The sequence below is a fragment of the Amblyomma maculatum genome, chromosome 2 (assembly GCF_055883805.1).
Source record: "Amblyomma maculatum isolate TAMU_Amacu chromosome 2, ASM5588380v1, whole genome shotgun sequence".
Lineage (NCBI taxonomy): Eukaryota > Metazoa > Arthropoda > Arachnida > Ixodida > Ixodidae > Amblyomma > Amblyomma maculatum.
The window spans coordinates 161,873,508-161,893,095 of NC_139345.1; the positions used below are offsets into that span (position 1 = coordinate 161,873,508).

At 46.8% G+C, this 19,588-nt stretch overlaps 1 protein-coding gene across 2 annotated transcripts in view; it reads left to right on the forward strand.

The window, feature by feature from the left end:
• The first annotated feature begins 2,393 nt into the window (after window positions 1–2,393).
• The window catches only part of LOC146200317 (carbohydrate sulfotransferase 4-like), a 60,301-nt gene continuing 43,106 nt past the window's right edge, over window positions 2,394–19,588 (forward strand). For both annotated transcript variants that reach the window (XM_084595500.1, XM_084595499.1), the window contains exon 1: window positions 2,394–2,701. Coding sequence is in view for 1 of the 2 variants with exons in the window: in XM_084595499.1 (XP_084451625.1) it covers window positions 2,676–2,701 (26 nt within the window). In the remaining variant the exon portion in view is untranslated. The remainder of the gene's footprint in view (window positions 2,702–19,588) is intronic.

A 19,588-nucleotide genomic window follows, 5' to 3' on the forward strand; every position in this document is an offset into this window, starting at 1 on the left:
TGTATTTGGTGTGTTTTGGTTTTATTTCGGAACAGCCTGCTGCTCAAATCTGGCGTACAAAATTGTATGTGGGCTTTAGGTCCATTGTACTGTGTTATTTGTGCCTGGCCGTTGACAGCTCTTTTTCTGCCATGTTTGAAATGAAAAACACGCACCGCGCCTGCGAATTTTTTTCTTTAGTTCGTTACGTGGTTCCACGTGCTTTACCGTAACTTCTTTCTTGCTGTTCTTCGTGATATCGTGATATGGAGTCTTTTATAAAATGTGTGATTCTGAATTCTTTCTGCGCAAATGAAAACAAACAATATAAAAAACTTATATGAAGCTACGGGCTCCTATTGTGTAAAGCTTCGAAAAGCGGCTCAATAACGGCAAAATATTACAACAAGAACAAATCTTATCGCGTTATTGGAACGTGCACAAACTAATCGAGACTTGCTTAGGTTCTTTGAGAAGTTTGTTGCTTTCTTGAAATACGCGAGTTCATTTCATCTGCTTCGAAATGAAATAGTAAAGCACGTGTGCCGCACGATAGACAATGTAACTGAGTATCTTAATAGCCACAAGCAAAGGAGGATAGACATCATTGCTACGGATATCAAAACCAAACCCGAGCTAAAGCACGCGACTAAAATCTCGGAGGGCGAAATTAGCGGTCTGACTAGCCATTCATGCCGCTCGCGGCAGGGCACCAGCTCGGCTTCACGACCCTACGGGAGTGTCCAATCTTACGCGTGTTTCTTTTTGGCGTGGCCAGATCCTTATATGACTGAGCACTGTTTGCAAGTGGGGAGCATAGCTCAAAGATAACGAGGGAGCAGTTTCAAAGACTGAAACGACCCCTCTCAATGCATTAAACTTGATAAAATGCAGCGTGAAATCAGGCTAAAAAATGCTAGTATCCGCGAGGAGCTAACACGACTGCTAAGTTGCTGCTTTTGGTAGATGCCAACACTCAGGTTAAAAAAAGCGCCAGTTAAGGAAGTGATTGGACGACTCACCTGGAACCCCACTTAATTCTCGGCCTTTGCCAAGACTGACATTTATGGTACAGTCACTGGCCCCAGTATTCTGCAGCACGGTTTTCTTCCTAGACAACTGAAGAGGAGGGGAAGCAAACCGAAAATGAAAGTGTTTTCTAAGTGACTAGATTTAATTCTGGAGAGTAGCTAAGGTACACAAAAAGGGCGGTTAAGATTTATGTATCGCTTAGCCAGGCAGCTTTCAGACCACTTCGACTTAAGTGTGCAATAATTCTCCCAAAGTGAGTAACGCAGTAAGTCACCGTGCATCCAGCGATAAAAACGAACAAGAGCTACGCTTAGTAGATACCGACAAGGTGATTGTACTCCGGAACATTTTTCTGATGATCATAAAAGAAGCTGTAGAACCAAGGCATGCGCTCACGTATTATGTCCCTTTAAGTTCTAGCCGTGCCACACACACAAATAGCCACTTGCAGTGTTCGAACACAAGATGAATACTGTTCAGTTGATGTTGTCTTGGTTGCTGTAAAATGCTTCTGTAGATCAAGTTATAATCAATTTTCATGGCAGCAGTTGCTAAAGCTACAATCCCTGGGTGCTGAGTCCAGAGTGAAACCGCAGGCGCATTATTTTGTGGATAAGCTAACTTATAGAAAAATAGTTGCGTGCGTTCCACTCCTCTCGCCTGCTTTCTTTTGCCAAGACATCTTACACCGAGTTTGCCTGTCGCTTCGGCTCATCCTCGATGCACGCCGGTATTTGATATGATAATTCGTGTATATCAATGAGCCGCAGTCAACTAATCATTGGTTCGTCTCCTCAGCTAGTGTTTATGGTTTCACTTTCATTTTTCAAATCAGAATTAGCCTTCATTTGGCAATATACTAGATTACAAGTGCCACAAAGCAATCGGTGATAACCGTACACCAGCCACCGTGGCGCTGTGGTCAGAGCGCTCGACTGCTGCGCCCAAGGATGCGGAATTGAACCCTGGCAGCAGTGGTCCCTTTCGATTGGGGCGGCCGTGTGCTGTGCGATGTCAGAGCACGTTGAGTCCAAGGTGATTTAAATTTTGGCAGCCCCTCACTGCGGCATCTCTCCTAGCGCGCATTAGGGCGTTAATCCCCATAAACAAAACCAAATATATTAATACAACCCAACATAAACCACTGTTAGCAGAAGCCTCGGCGAAGTGCTCACTATCCCGGCATCTCGAAGCTAAGGCCGGAAAACGCCGCGGCTACTACAGGTGGGTGATAGCATCAACAGGTATATATGATGACTTATAGTAGACGTACATTTTTGTAAAAATTTGTTTGGTGCTTCTTTCAGTTAAGAACGGCTGGCAAAATATAGAACAATGATGCATTCTAAAACCAGGAATGCCACTCTAGCCAAGACCAAAACTGCTGAAGTTGCAACACACTGCGCTTCCTATTCATGTGTTTGCGCGTTGTGACTGACGGATAGATATCTGGACCTTGATGGATACTTTGATTGCAGCCTCTTTTATCTTTATTGCGTGACATGCACGAACGGTTGTAGCCCAAGAGAACTACAATTACAGCAGTTCTGTGTACTGACTCCTTTTTCTGTGGCATCGAATTAGAGATATCGACACAAGCAACGATTCGATCCAAAACCGCCCACATTTACTTCGACGGCATTAGGCGAGGCGGCACCATTGGCATGGCGACAACAAATAATCTGCTCGGGTACGTACTGCCGGAATTTTCCTTCGGTTTACCGCTCGTTGCGGATGGAAGGGCACTTAGGTATCACTACTTTTTCTTTGTCGCACGTATTTTATATTAAGTGATGTGCACATTTGGCCACGGCGCCAGCAGACTGCCCCATGTTACGATTTCGTTTACTGGGAGGTCGACATTCGCAACGATACCAACGCGAGAAGCCAATTTTTCAGGCAACGCAACGATTTACTTCAGCGGCACTGGACAAGGCGACATCGCTGATATATGAACTTTAAATAATTAATCCGCTCCTCTGCGCATTACTTGTTGAGAAAAAAAAAACGAACCTTAGTATACTACGGTTAATACAAGTTGTCGATCTCTAATAGTATTGCCTTCGCTAAACGCCCTCATTGACAGTGTCCCTGATAGCTGTGATGGCTTTCGTGTTCTGAGGCTTTTCTTGAGAAAAATTCAGTTCTAATTTGGTTCCAGGTGCTGGTGAGATTAGGGGCGCTCCTTGAGAGGAGTCAAATAGAGTTGAAACTATTGGAAAGTTAACAAAATTCATTATTATGTACGTCTGACATACTTAACACTAAATGAAAGTTGCCCTAAATGTTTGCCCTGATACCCTGCAGAAATAGAGGCCCTCTAAAAAATATGGTCAAATGTCTGTCAGCTGTCAGGCCGTAAATGTACATTTAAGGTGTCAAAAGAGTGACTGAAAACCTATTCAACTTCAGAAACGGGCTGTTCAAGAGGTGTTTACCGTTACGGTGTTTCACAATTTCTTACATGGAGCGTATTCCTGAGTTGGCAGAGCAGTTTGATTTTACCAGGCCAGTTATAATGCCAGCTTTTGAAAACGGGAAATGCTACTTCGTAAAGCCTACTGTTAAAAGGCGAATATCTGTTTTATGACTACTCTAGTGTGCGGCGGGTTAAGCAAATATTTGAGGGCATACGAAACCCAAGAAAGGTAAACGTATGCGCACACTAAAAACTTTGACGAACTATTTCCATAAACGTCGGATTCAGATTTGCAAGATATAGTGCAGCTCTGGGAAAGAGGGGGGATGGATTATGACAGTGCTAAAGTTAGTCACAGGAATAAATTGTTCTTGCCTCAAATATTTGAAGCTCATAATACAAAGATAGCGGCGTATCTAAGCAACACTTGCTGTTTTTTGCAATATCCGATGTGATAATCTGTATTGAGTCATCGTTTTACCCTGCAATAGAAAGTGGCGAGGTTTTTGCAGTTTGCTATAATGCTTCTGGCGCAGAATTGTCAAGGCAAAACGTTGATTCATATTTGCCAAAACTTTTGCAAAAGCCGAGCACTTTGCGCGGAAAACAATGACGGGAGTTTGTGGCTGAACCACACAGGGTGACTACTGTAGACTTCTTTTCTGTCGTTTATCGCTTACCTGTTTGTAATACTGATGCTACAGGAACTCGCAATTCTCGAACTGCACAAATGTGTGCGTTCCTTCTCGGTAGCTTGTATTGGTCTTAATTGTAAGCTTAACCTGTGCACCTGGCCGTGGGGGCGGAACTGGTTCGTCGATCAGCTGCTGAACCGAAAGATGCGGGATGAACTCCTTCAGCCACCACTTTTAGATGAAGGCGAAAAGAAAGGCTCCTAAACTCCGTTTCATACATCAGGTGCAATTCAGTGAAGGCTATGCAAGTAGTCAGCAAAAAAAAAAAAAAAAGAAGGGAGGCGTGTTACTACGCGCTCGTTTTGTGGCCGAGTGGTTTCTGCGGAAACGGGCTGTATTCTGAGCATGCACATTTGCAATAACTTGCTTCGCGTACTTGGACATCTTTGCAGTGCGGATGCTATAAAAACAAAATCCGCTCCGAAGGGGCAGTCGAGGGCGCTGTGTTGCGCAGCGCGGAGGGCATAGCTATCAGGGTTGCAAGCAGCGAAAACGCGAAACGAAAGAAAACGACAAACAAAACATACAAATTCATCGAATCCGAATCTTTTTTTCTAAAAAAGGTGCGCTTTGTGAAGTTGATGACAAATGTAAGTTCTATTAAGCTTGCAAACAAAACTATTATTATGTCTCGTCAAGAGCAGGCACTATTTTTTATCGCGGATACGGGCAGCGCAAACAAGAGCTCTAGCTTTGGCATTGTTGGACTTGATGTATGAAACGGAGTATATTTACTGAGCTTTTCAGTTCATGTTGTAGACTACTCTCTGTTATCGCATCTCTCATAGCTTGAGATTGTTTAGCGCATAAAAGTTATAGAATTAACCCGAGTTCACCCTCCTCGAAATCATGTGGGAAATGCGATTTGTGTACTATTTGACAAGACGATATCACGTGCCCTGAATTCTATCAACAATTGTCGGAATGCAGTTATCCTGCTGGATTGAAATGCTCTTAATATTGTCACGTGGAGGTGACACTGCCGTGATCCCAAATGAACACACAGGTGTCGAAGCACTGAAATTAACTCTTCATTGGGTTTACTTCAAAAAAACAAAACAAAAATTAAGCAATCGGCTGCGGCGATAACAACAATCGTGCTTAGTGGTTGTCGATCAAAGAAAGCCGCTTTCACGCATCAGTGCTTAATTTAAAAGGCTGCAAAGAAAGATCGAGATAAGGCCGCAAACAGTGACGAGCGCAATCTAGAAGATTGCAGAAAAATACACAAGTGGCCGGTATCTTTGAGAAACAGCTCGGAGCATTTTGGTGACAATGAAACTGATAAATCTGCGTCTCGCGACAACGCGCATCATCAAACAAAGAACACAAAAATGATACACGTGCCAGAATCAGAGTAATAAAGCGGCATGCTGGCGGCTGTCGAAATAAGAGCAAATACAGATTTGAATGATTTGCGGCAGCATTACAAATAATGTTCGCGTTCTTTCTGCGATGCAGACATCAAAATAAAATTATTGAAAATTTTATAAGTTGTATCTACGACCTATAAATTAAGAGGAAATCTCTCGATAAACGGAACAAAACAGGAGCATTTCGCAGGCACTACAGGGAAAAATTATCAGGCGTGTAACTAGCGTTCAAAGCGTTACCTAGCATGGCCTTGTATTAGTCCGTTTCTTCATCGATTGCACTTGTTATCAATAATACATACCTTAACATGAAGCAAAAGATAAATTTATAAATAAAAATATCTATTATGCTTATATAATTAGAACTAGGAATTAGAGTAGTGTAATTTCTTCCACATAAGCTATTCGGCGATATATGACACTGAAGCGTAAAGTTTGATATTGAAGTTCAGTTCAAGGTTATATGGGATCGTTCCGCCAGCGCTCGACTTTTGCATAAGTACAGCTTTCGCTGGAAAATCAGCTGGTTTATTGGCTGTCACAAGACTTCAACTATAAGGAGGGTGGGGGGGGGGGGGATTAGGGATGCTTACGGACTGCAACTCCGCAATTATTTGAGTTTTCTGTAGATTGTTGGCCCAGGCCAACTGCTGACAAAAACGGGTAAAGCCTAAAATTTTGGTGGTGAGAATAATTGAACGGAGAAATTTTAACGCGGTAGAATTAAAGGCCCCCTTCAACGAAAAGCTGGCGTCGGCGGCTGTCCGCCGGCACTGGCATATTGAGCAAAAGGTCACGAGCGTAGCGCTGGCAGGCGTAGCTAGAAGCGTACATTGACCCACACTGACTGAAAGTAGGCTTGCCCGACCTTACGTTTGGCAGGAGCTGCCAATTCTGACCTCTTGTCTCATATGTGAGGGTGATATCAACATCAGCCTCACATCAGCCTGCAAGGAACCTTGCATTCACCTCAAACCTGCAGGCCACGCAGGCACCTTCATTCGGCTTGGTTAAAGCCGGGCACTTTAGATGCGCTAGTAGCCGGCGATATCGAGTCATACTCTTAAAAGCGTAGACTGATGGGCGAATTAGTACGACATTGTAGGAAAAAGCAGCGTACTTGTACAAACACGAGGCAGGAAGAGACAAGACACAGTGCTGTGTCTCGTCTCTTCCTCCCTTGTGTTTGTGCAGGTGCGCTGCTTTTTCCGAGAATACCCTTCAAGGCGGAGCTGAAGGATCCTCCAGAATGTTTGACTGGGCTGAAAGTTTTAGATGTTTGCTCCAATAAAGAAAGGCTGGCGTTAGAGGTTATACCGGTTGTAGGCCGTCATTGCAGCCGCTACCACTCGAGTGGCGGACGCCGGCTATGGCGACGCACGCCTTTTTCTGCCACTTCTTCTTTGTTTCATTGTTCTCTATTTTGTTCTCTGTCTGCACGAGGCAACGGAGCTGGCTTATCTGCAGAGCCAGTAGGAGGCCCGTACATTTTGTTTTCCTGCTTCGTACAGTGGCAGCAACAACGACGACATCGTACAGCACACGAACGCCTGTTTTCGTCTCCATCAAAACGCAGCCGCCGACGGTTGGGATGGAACCCTGGTACTTCGGTACAGTAGTCGGGCATCTTAACCGCTGCACCACCACGGTGGGGAATCCAATAAAAAAAAATTGAAGGGTTCAATGCTGTTGAAACGAATATGTAGCGAAAGCATTAGCTGTGGGTGACCGAGCGTCATTATTTTTCTCATTCTCCTCCTCTTTCTTGTTCTTCGCAATTAGACGAGGCTCTGATTGCGGGGCACATTCACTCTAACGGGCGGGCCACACTCACTCGAAACTCGGCTCTGACCTGACTAGTGTAGCTGTACGCAACAAAAACTCTCGAAAACAAAGAGAACGCACTAGTTACGGCCCCACTGAACCCTATGGAGATTTAAGTTAGGTTTCTTTCCGCGAAGGTTACTAGTGATATGCGATATTTGAAGGGCTTGTTTCTAACTTCATGGCCTTATTATGCCCGACTTCAGGGAATTGGGGCACTGCTGTGTGCCTGGCTGCAAGTCATAAGGCAGTAAGGAACGATGCAATTTCCAAGCGATTTCTTGCTATTGAGAGGTGCACCTATTCAAACGTGTAGAGCCCATGGTGTGTGCTTCTGAGTTACTGTGTGTGCTTCGTATTTCACTTCCACTGTTCCAGATCTCCTGTTGGTGAGAAGGTTTTTTTATGTCCTGGCACAGCAACGCCGAATACTTCCATGAATGCTAAATGGATATGCCACTGCACGGCTTACAAGCACTCAAACTGGGCTCTAAACTTTGACAAAGAGTGTAGGACAAACATCGCTTCGTGTCACGGGATTCGTGTCACCGGGCGACATAAATGGGCACAGAGTTGTACTTCTAGCTAAATAGCCATGTGCGGTTTCTTTTTTTTTCCTTTAAAACATAAGAAGGATGAAAGACAACCTTACGCTTACGTTCCATCCAACTACAGGGAGAACGAAGGAAGTCACGTGACCTTTTTGATGTCACTTCTGGTTATTCGCCCGGAGTCCGGGCAGGACGGCTGAGAAAAATGGCGGAAACGGCAGCGGTGGCGTTCGGCCGGCGAATACGCGCAACGCGAGCGCGGGAAAAGTTTGATTACCTGACGACTGACGTAACGCGCTCCCCCTCGCTACGCTGCTCTCCGAGCATCGTGAATGTTCTGTTGGGGTGACAGGAACGCACGTCCCCAGTGCTACAGTGCTCTAGAATCTTGGGCAGTGTGTCGTCCGCGCCGGGGAACAATAGAGGAGCGAGGTCGCCGCCGCGATGAAAGCGCGCGTGACACCCAGAGGGCGCTGCCAGTAACAGGTGTGCCAACGGGTGCGGTGCACCGAGCCGAGCTCCATTCGCTTGCATGCAAAGACTAGCACAGACCGTCTTCGCGCGTTGATTTGAGGAATTCGTGTTTCGTTGTTGTGCATGTTCTTCGCCGTTTGTTGCGCTTCCTTGGTGTGTTGTTGAAACCTCGTCTGTGCTCTCCACTTGGAACATCTAAGCAATGCGTACACGACGACGGAAAGACGACGCGACACAAGGGACAGTGCCGGGCTGCAACAGCGGTTACAGCTTGTACAAGTGAGTTCCTCTCTCTTCCGTGTATCCATCGACGCCGATCGCTGTGAGATTTGGTCACAGAACATCCAGAAAGCAGACAGAGTGCTGAACGAAGCAAGCGATGTGTGCGAGCGCTTTTTTGAACAAGTTTTCATTCAGAGCACGTATAAAACAATCAACGGTGAACTAGAGTAGAGGCCGGTCACATACTTACTGATGGCGCCGTTCCGACCATCTTTCCGGACGCACCAAAATATGTTTCAAAGTCGCTGCCAAAAAGAAAATGAAAGTCGGGAACATCTGTGAACAGACAAATTATGCAGCGAAGCGGAGACGGTGTTTACAAGCTGGCTCATGAAGAGCAGCCTACATCTGACGGCGACAGTCCCGAGGAGCCCAACAGGGGGGACTTTGCCAAGAAAAACGAATGTGCCGTCTCTACCAAAAGTAACCAGGCTGCATGTTTTGCTTCTCACTTGTATTAAAAGCCAATGAGGATTTCCACTTTATCACAACTAGTTAAGAAGTGAGGACAGGTGCTCGCCTTTACATTTGAGATTTAGAGCTTCGGAAGTTTAGTATGAATCCACTACTGCATGGCTGAAAAGCAGATCCTGCAGCCTGGTTACTAAAACACCCGAAATGTGGTCAAGGATCGCCTTGCCACGCTGAGAAAAAGCTTTCCACTACGCCGAGTGCATGTGAGCTGGATGCTGCCGGAGACAGTAGCAAATTGGCCCTGAAAAAGCTGTCAAAATTGATATGTCGGCCACAAAATCGGGTGAGGAGGCTCTTGTGGCAGAAGTTTCTATAAGAGGATAAAGGTTGTTCGCAAGACCTTTCAAATCCAGTAGAGGCGGAGGCACTAATGAAACATGTTTACAGTAGTGCCCTAGCTGGTACAGGCATACAACCAGTTGCTGGTGAGTGCTCGTCGTTAAGCGGAAATTTCTTTTCCCAGAAGTGTACGCTTGTGGTCAAGTACGTACGGCCTACCAATTATTTGCATGTTGTGCCATGTTTGGAACCTGAATAAATGACTGTCTGCAGAATGACGTTCCTTGTTTTTTTTGTTTTCTTTTGTTTTGTTTTTTTTTTTCCACAACGCAAGAGCTCTATAAAACATTTTGCTATTCAGACAGATTCGAGAGTTTCGAAACACCGCAGGCTTCGAATGAATTTCTTTCTCTGCAACATATTTATCCAATTGTGTGCAATAGACTCACATAGGTTCGGAAACAGGAGATGCACTCATAACACACGCGAAGTGCGACGTAAGCTGTATTTAGCTCGTGGCTAATAGCGCGCACCGCACCAATATTACAGTGAAATATTCTAGTTCACTGTACCAATATCGTCGCTGGCATTACAGCGCCATACAGCCGCGAAGACCATGGAACAATGCATTATGGTTTAAATGTTAAAATTTTAAGCAAATAGGCGATCACCAAGCATTAAATATCGAATTAAGCGCACCACTCAGTGCAGATACGATGAGCCGACGCTCACGGCAGCGCAGCCAGCGGACGGCTCGCTGCGCACACCTGTTACACGAAGCGCCCCCTGGCCGATGGCGCAGCAGTCATCGCAAGAGCCCATGCTCCGCCCTCGTACGAGACACTGCCCAATATTCTAGAGCACTGTACCAGTGCTCTCGTGCGCTGCTCTGGCTGCTCGTTGCTCTTGCTCCTGTTCGCCCAATGGAAACCGGTATTATTGAAAGGAGCCGCGAGGTAGGCAGCTACCATCATCTGAGTTTTAGCTCTCTTTTAGAGAGGTCATGTGCGCTAAGCGCCACTTTTGATAACCACATTTTTGGCGTGGCCTGGTTTCCGTGATGATGACACATGGGCTGACTTCGCACAAGTGTTTTGTGCATTGTGTCAAGTGACGAATCTCTGCAATGTAGTGTAGCGTTTCTATAAGAGTTCGACTCCTGTGTCCAAGAAAGCGAGGTCGAATCCCAGCTGTGGCGGTCGCTTTTTGATCGAGTACTCAGGGGGGCTGTGATGTAGACGAAAAAAAGCTGACTCCAATTATCAGCTGTTTTCAATCAGTTCCTACGGCTGACTGGTGGTTTAGGGACATTGACATGTCGTAGTAATGACTTCATGCATCTGTTGGGCGATAACACCATACCTGTACCTGTAATTGTTTTTTTTTGTTACAAAACTTAGATGCCAAAAAAAGTTGCGTTCTAGATGGCCTAACAAACTGTTTTCTAGGGCGATATGTCAGATACTCGAAATCAATTCAAATTAGCCGCCTACCAACTGAATGGAAAGTAGCTAGTCTCCATTCACAAATGAGGGGATCTAAAGCCCCGTGCAATTACCGGTCAATGTCTCTCCCAAGCACTTGTTCCAAAAGGCTACAGCAGATCATATTAAAATTTTTTGAAGAACATGCCGAGGCCAATAACACGATCCATACCAACCACCACGACTTCAGAAGTAGTCTGTCTACTAATACCCAACTTGAACTCTTTGTGACCTCGCACAAGGAATCCTTGAAAGCCAAATAGATGTAATATTTTTAAACTATTCGAAGGCTGTCGACCGAGTGTCACACGCTAAATTGCTCTTTAAGCTTAACTGTGCACCTGGGGATGGGTCAGTCGTCAGATAGATAGCCGACTACTTGACCGAACGCCAGCAGTTTGTCCGGTACGAAGACAACGTTTCTGATACCGTCTTGGTTGAATTCGGCCTTCCGTATGGTTCTGTGAAATTTCTTTTTTTTTTATAAATGACATAGCGTATAATGTGGCGTCAATATATCATTGTTCACAGACGGCTGCGTGCTTTATGAGCACATAAACACTCCCGAAGACCAGGCAAATTTGAACTCGGTGCTCAAGAATATAGTGCGGTGATGCAATAGTTGGCAAATGTCTAGTTAGAAAAAACTGTTTACATGACAGTAGCAAAAAAACAACTTCGAAGCTTAGCTTTTCTTATACATGTGGAAACGTCTTTCTTGACACTGTAACTGAAAAGAAATACTTGGTTGTAATAATTACACAAGACTTCGGCTCCAATGCTCATGTGCATCACATCACCAAAAAGGCAATGAAGAGGCTATTCTTTCTAAAACACGTCCTTTGTTACTCCACTCAAGAAACGAAACTTCGCGCAAAGCCTGCCATCCGTCCAATACTAGATTATGCGAAATTCTTCTGGTACCCGTTTCTATAAAAAGATATAGTCATCCTCGAGTCGTTGAAACGGAAAGTGGTTCGCTTTATCTGCAACAAGTATCGGCGCGCCGACTCTCTCACGAAACTGCTGTCACGCGCAGGCCTGACCGCACTATAAAGTCGCGCAACGCTGCATAGACTCAAATTCTTATATCTGCTAGTTCATTATGCGCTGAAATAAATCCTGTCACTTATGTCAACTTCAGCCGTTCTACAGCAACACGACATAAGCATGCATGACTATATACTCGAACAGTGCTCTTGCACCAACACTGCATATTATTCTTTTTTTCCTTCGGGCTGTGCGTGAATGGAACTCGCTGGGCAGCTTAGTAACATCGCAGTATACGCTGGAAAGTTTTGTTAGACTCGCTTGAGAGTCGCTGCTGTCAAGTCAAAGTGAGGCGTTCTTGTAGATCTTCCTGATAGTTTTGTGTTTCCTTTCCTTGATTATATGCAAATTTGTTTTCATTGTGCAGTGTCAGTACACTTGGTTCTTGTATGATGTGAGTAAACTCCGTTCTAGAACGAATGTGTCTATATGCACTCACAAGTGCCAGCTTGAATAGATAAAATGTAAATTTTTAAAATATGATGTTGCCAAACGCGGTTTATCTGTTCCTAAAGATGGTGATAGCCCTTGCAGAAACGCGCACTTTGACGGCCATTGTGTAAATATCTTTTTACTTGATGTATACTCAAAAAACAAATGTTTTTGCAGCTATTTTCGTTGTATACCTGACTGTACAGTTCCTGCTTGACCCGATCATATTGTGGTTAAGCTGTTTTATTGTACACTTGTATACCTCTTGTATTTGAACCCACTCCTGTAAGGATTCTCAGTGGGGATTCACAGTGTATGCTACCTAAAAAAATTAAACAAAAAATGAGAATCTCTGGGCGATTTGTGGCTTGCCGACTAATTATCCATTAATTTCCTATTATTGTCTTTGAGTGTTATTCTTGTGGCATGCAAGACTACTGAGGCTGTGGCTTCTTTAATGCCCTCTTGTAAAATTTGTGAACATTATACCTGTAGGTTCAGGTTCCACTACTTTCATCCCGCTATCATCTCGTTGAAAGCATAAATGTTATCTTTTGTAGAACAACCGTTAGAAAACTCTTCACCTGATTTCCTGGTTTTATCGACCAACCATCTCGTCTATGGGTATTACACGGTTCTCACTTTGTTTCTCAGAACAGAAATCTAGATTTCTCCTGAATTTGTCTATTTGCTTATTCACCGCATTCGGGCAGCCTCCGGCCTTTGATGCTTGATCTGTTGTCTGCCTATTATGATTCCTTATGTGGTGTTGCCTCACTGCTCATTATTTTGATAGTTATGCAAATTTCACGATCTCTTCAAAGCTAGAGGTTGTCATATTTTACTTTTAGTATTCAGGTCAGTAAGCTCGTTAGCTAATTTGCAAGTATGCTTCGACGTTTCATGAGCTGGTCATTTACTTTAGATAATGTACCTGATCCTGGATACTTCTCAACAAAGTAAGGAGACGAAGACTCGGTTAAGAAATGTAAAAGCTTGTCCAGAAATCAGTAGAGGTGCCCAATTATGGCTATTATTAGACAGTTTACCGGATCACGCTGCATGTGACAGTTGCAGGGCGTTCTACGTTCATGACTATGAACACAGATGGCGCTGTAGGACATTTCGATATTTGATTACCAACAACATAAATAACCACGAAAACAGATTACACGGATGTCACTGTAGCTGAGTTCGTAGAGCGCCTAAGGACAAAAGTTTGAGGCGATGACTTGCATCACACCGGATATGAGTGGTTGCTTTTCCCCTTAATTCGGTAAGATTGTCGTCAAAAATGAAATGACGGTGTTGTTAATTTGTAATTGAGCATCAACCGCACAAAAAGCAAATAGAAGTATTCTCCTGTCCTAGTCTTTGAAGACCATTGGCTTCATGCCTTAGTATTGCACTACGACGTTTCTCAAATAGGTAAATGAAATGTAGCATGTGATTAGCAAACATTTTCAGTAGCAAAACACCTCAGTCATTGAAATTAATTACGCTTTAAAATCAGCTGTCATTATCCCCCTAAATGAATGCTTCCATCTTTATCAAATATAATATTTCCAGTGCGCAGCTCGATTATAATGATACTTGGTATTTATTATTCATCGAGAGGAAACATCGCCTTAAAAAATAAACAACATTCCTTCCTGCTTTGACAAAATAGCGGCATGCCAAATTAATAATTACAAAGGGGCTAGGTGCTGTAGAATTTTCCAACGAGGATGTCGAGATGGATAAAAAATTGATGTGGTTTAGCTCCGGTTAAGCCTAGTGCGTTTCGAATGCTTGTACGCTTGGTTACAGGCAGTAAACCTCTTTATTGCAGCAGCTTATTTATCTTGTTTGTCGCTCATTTAGCTAAGACATACACAGCGATAACCCGAGATCTGGGATTCTCGTTCCCGTTGTCGACTCGCCTTACACGATGCCGCAAGTTCGGAATCCATCGACGTTGCTTTCCGTAGTCCCCGTTGACGTCGGTTGCAGTAAAGGCGTGCACCTCCCACTGCTTCATTTATCGGTTATCTGAAGAGTGAACGCTTTTTGTTCTTTATGTGGCCGAGTAATGATGTAATCTGCAGCTAGGGCGCATGGGCGACGCCGAAAGCGGAGGAGTCAGCGGTGGCGCAACTGTGACATCACACGTGTCGAATGTGTAGCTACTATGCATGTTCAACGCGTGCTGCGAGGCTGTGGAGTCGGCAGTGGCCGAGCGGCGTACTGCTTGTTGGCGAAGCGAGGCTGCGTAGCCGGAGGCGGCAGCACATATCTGACGTTACGCGCGGCGCACCTATTGCTCGGCGCATGCGCAGTAGCGACTCTTTTTCCACACGACGACATTGGTTTTACGTGGCGTAGTGACGCGTTTGCTTCAACAGATCGAAGACACTTGGCCAGAGTTCAGCAGATGGTATTTGGCACAGAAAAATGCGCCTTGGGCTCAGCAGTTAAAATGACGTGGGACCTTCGCTTTTCCGGATTCTTCTCATGACATTAACCCCGTAGGCGTCTTTAGGCCCTACTACGACCGCAATAAAATTGCGCTCCGGGATTCGGCGCAGCAGAAAACAGCGATGCCGCAGAGAATATGCCAGCCTTTCTGTCGGTCCGCAAAAATGTGGTGTCAGGTCGTGTAAAAAATGTGACAGAAAGCGCATAGCGGAGTGGCAAAGCAAGAGGCGCTCGCTAGCGCTGGCATACTGTATCAAGCCGTCTATAAAACGTTTCTTCGCTCTTATTCTGCAGCATGTGTTGTTTTGTGGCGGTTTTTTTGGTAAGACCGTACGAAGGATCAGCTTCAGTTCAGCAAGCACGACATGCGCCTAATGAAAATTCTAAAGTTTATTAAGGTTTTAGGTTGCTAGCTGATCAACTGCAGCTTCCTTGCTTTGAAATGGTTTTTTTTCCAGTATATATTGTCACGTAGCCGTTTAGGCCCGTAACCAGAAGGTTGGGTTTTAATGGAGGGTTGAGCTAGCAGGCGCAGAAGAACAGGGTCGGAGCACCGAGAGACGGCAGCTAACTTCAGCTTCTTCTCGAACGCCACGGGGCACTTCTTCGAGTCCGTGCACGAGACTCTCGATAAGCAGCCGCCTAGCGGCTGCTGTTGCACACGCTACATTACCCCCTCTCTAGAAAAAATAAATGTCAACTTGATGAATTCGAAAGCAGAGATAAAAAAAATAAAGCAAGAAACATGCGGTAGGCGGTGCGCTAATTTCCTCGCGAAAAGTACGGCTTCATGCGCACGACATGGGCAACCTCGGATTTCTGCTGGCGACGAGTAGAAGAAAAGCCGTCCGGAAGCACTTCGTACGTGACGTCGCTCAGCTGACGGAGCACTTTGTATGGGCGAAAGTACTGCTTAAGAAGTTTTTCGGATAGTCCCCGACGTCGAATCGGAGTCCAAAGCCACACTCTAGCCCGGTTCGAAAGTCGCTACACGGTGGCGGTGATCGTAACGCTGGACGTCTCGACCTTGCTGGTTCCGGATGCGTGCCCTCGCCAGCTGTCGCGCTTCTTCTGCGCGTTTAGTGAACTCCTCGGCGCCAACTTCGAGGTCACGGCCGTCGTGGGGCAAAATGGCTTCGAGCATTGTCAAAACTTCGCGGCCATACAATAAGGAGAACGGGATCATTTGCGTTGTTTCCTGCTGCGCCGTGTTGTACGCAAGCGTGACGTACGGCAGGACGTTATCCCACGACCGATGTTCAACATACACGTACATGGACATCATGTCGGCGAGAGTTTTGTTCAGACGTTCTGTTAAGCAATTAGTTTGTGGATGGTAGGCGGTTGACCTGCGATGGGTAGTGCTGCTTAGTTGCATGACAGATTCCAGTAGCTTGGCAGTGAAAGCAGTGCCTCGGTCCGTTATTATAACTGTCGGGGCGCCGTGCCTCAGCACGATGCGTTCGATGAAAAATTTCGCTGCCTCGATTGCTGTACCGCGCTGGAGAGCCTTCGTTTCAGCGTAACGCGTGAGGTAATCTGTAGCGACAATTATCCACCGGTTGCCCGAATCAGAAATTGGAAAAGGACCCAACAGATCCATGCCAACTTGCTCGAATGGGTATCTTGGCACTTGAACAGGATGCAGTAAACCGGCCGGTTTCACAGGCGGTGTTTTTCGTCGCTGGCAATCATGGCATGTCCTCACGTAATGTCGTACTGCGGCCGCACGGTTTGGCCAGTAATAACTCTTTTTAATTCGGGCCAGAGTTCGAGCATACCCCAGGTGACCCGCGGTGGGCTTGTCATGACATGCCTGTAAGATTTCTTCGCGAAGAGACTCTGGTACGACGAGGAGGTAATCTCTTCCCGTCGGAGCGAAGTTGATCTGGTATAAAACATTGTTTCGCATGCAAAACAATGAATGCGTTCTGGCGAAGAGACGGGGAACTTCTGTAGAGCGCGCTTCCAGAAAATTGATAAGTGGTGCGAGAGCCGGGTCGTCACGTTGCTGCTGCGAAACAGTGAGCGCGTCGACGGCTGCGATAAGGGGGAAGTCTGGTTCTTCGTCTTCCCGCGCAGCCTCGACAGGTGAACGGGACAAGCAGTCGGCGTCGTTGTGCTGACGTCCAGACTTATACACGATGGTCATGTCGAACTCCTGTAGCCGTAAACTCCATCGTGCAAGGCGTCCGGAGGGGTCTCGCAAGTTCGTTAACCAGCACAAAGAGTGATGGTCACTCACAACCCGAAAGTGCCGGCCATAAAGATAGGGTCGAAATTTTATCACCGCCCATACAACAGCCAGACATTCTTTTTCGGTGGTGGAATAGTTCGATTCGGCACGGGACAAAGTCCGGCTGGCGTATGCGATAACTCGCTAGGCACCGTCTTGCCACTGGACGAGTACAGCGCCTAGACCCACGTTGCTGGCATCTGTGTGGACCAGAGTCTCGGCATTCGCATCGAAATGAGCAAGCACAGGTGTTGTCTGCAAGCGGTGCCGTAACTCGTCGAATGCCTTTTGCTCTTCGTCCGTCCAGGTGAAGGTGACATCATCCCGGGGGAGACGTGTCAACGGAGCGGCAATGCGCGAAAAGTTTTCAATAAACCTGCGGTAATAGGCGCAGAGGCCCAAGAAACGGCGAACTCTCTTCTTGTTACATGGAGTAGGGAATTTTGTGACGGCTGTTGTTTTAGCGGGATCGGGACGAACTCCTCGATGGCTGACGACGTGGCCCAAGAACATGAGCTCTTCATAGCCAAAGTGACACTTTTGTGGTTTTAACGTGAGGCCGGCAGATCTGATAGCCCGTAGCACAGCGGAGAGACGTTGGAGGTGTTCCTCGAACGTTGGTGAAAACACAACGTCGTCCAGGTAGACTAGACACATCTGCCATTAAGACCAGATAGAACTGCGTCCATCATTCGCTGGAATGTCGCTGGAGCGGAGCACAATCCGAAAGGTAGGACCTTGAATTCATAAAGTCCGTCGGGCGTGACAAACGCTGTCTTCTCGCGATCACGTTCATCGACTTCGATCTGCCAGTAACCGCTCTTAAGATCAAGCGATGAAAAGTAGCGCGCGTGGGGCAACCGGTCTAATGAGTCATCAATGCGTGGCAGCGGGTAGACGTCTTTTTTTGTGACTTGATTGAGCTTACGGTAGTCCACACAGAACCTTAAACTTCCGTCTTTCTTCTTAACGAGGACAACAGGCGAAGCCCAGGGACTCCTCGATGGTTGTATGACACCGTCATTTAACATCTCGTCTACCTGTTGAGCAATGACTTCGCGTTCCCGCGGTGACACTCGGTAGGGGTTCTGTCGGACTGGTCGGGTGCGGTCGTCGGTTATTATACGATGCTTGGTCAAGGGCGTCTGTTTAACCGCGGAGGCGGATGAGAAGCAGTCTTTAAACTGAAAGAGTAGCCCGACGAGTATGTCCTTCTCTGCGGTGATAGAGCGGGATTCACATCAGGGTCGAAGTTGGGCGTTTGGCTGGCAGACGTGTTGGTCTCAAGAACAAAGCAGTCGTGGGCTGCTTTTGCGACACCTTCAAAGTAGGCTACCGTGGTGCCCTTAGCGATGCGTTGCCGTTCGTTCCCGAAGTTCGTAGTCAGCACGTGAGCTAGACCATTAGTCAGATGAACTATACCGCGTGCAACACAGACTCCATGATGTAACAGAAGCTCTGTGTTCTGTTCGGCAACGCCGGCAGCACAGGACTGGTCGTCGCACCTGACTGTGACGAGAGCAGACGAACGTGGCGGCATAGATACATCCGCGTCAACGATGCGTAAAGGTGCGTGGCGTCGTTCGGAGTCAGCGGTCGTCGTTGCAGGCGTCGAAAACGTGACAGTACGGCGAGGAACATTAATAATGGCCCCATGCTCACGTAAAAAGTCCATGCCGAGTATGAGGTCCTTGCAGCAGTGTGGCAGGATAACAAAAACGGCTACAAAGGCTGAATCGGCGATGGTTACTCGGGCAGTGCATTGTCCGATCGGCGTCATAAGGTGACCGCCAGCAGTACGAATTTGCGGCCCCAGCCATTCAGTTTTAACCTTGGCGAGCCGATCTGCGAAATTCTTGCTTATTATTGAAAAGTCTGCTCCGGTATCTACCAAAGCGGTTACTGGGTGTCAGTCGACGAGAACGGAAAGGTCGGCGCTAAGAACGTGATCGGCTTGAGGTTGACTGGGAGTTTTGGGTTCATGGTGTGGCGGAGGCATCGTAGTCACAGCATCGGGCTGAGTCGTCACGGGAGGGTCTTCGGGACATCGATTCCGTTCGTCAGCAACCTGCCCCCCTGAGGTCGCCGCCTTCAGTTTCCCCGTTGTGGGCTTGGCGCCTCGGCACATGATTAGACTCACGGCGGCCGGGTGACGAGTAGCGCACGGGAGAAGACTGTGTATTGTCGCTGGAAGAGGTTGCCCGGGTTGCCAGATATTCTTCGATTTTTGGAGGGCGTTCGCCGACCCGGGGACGCGGGGAATCACGAGCAAAACCCCGAAGACCGAGTTCCCGGTATGGACAACGACGGTACAAGTGGCCGGGTTCTCCGCAGCGGTAGCACAGCGGCCGTTGGCGAGGAGTGCGCCAGACGTCTGCCTTCCGAACCGGTTGCTGCATGACGGGGCTCTGCTGGGATGGCGGCTGGTAGAACAGTGGCTGAGGAGCGGACGGTTGCATGACGAGGCTCTGCTGGGATGGCGGCTGGTAGGACGGTTGGTAGAACGGTCTCTGCAAAGTGGGCGGCGGCAGTGCTTTGAAACGAAGC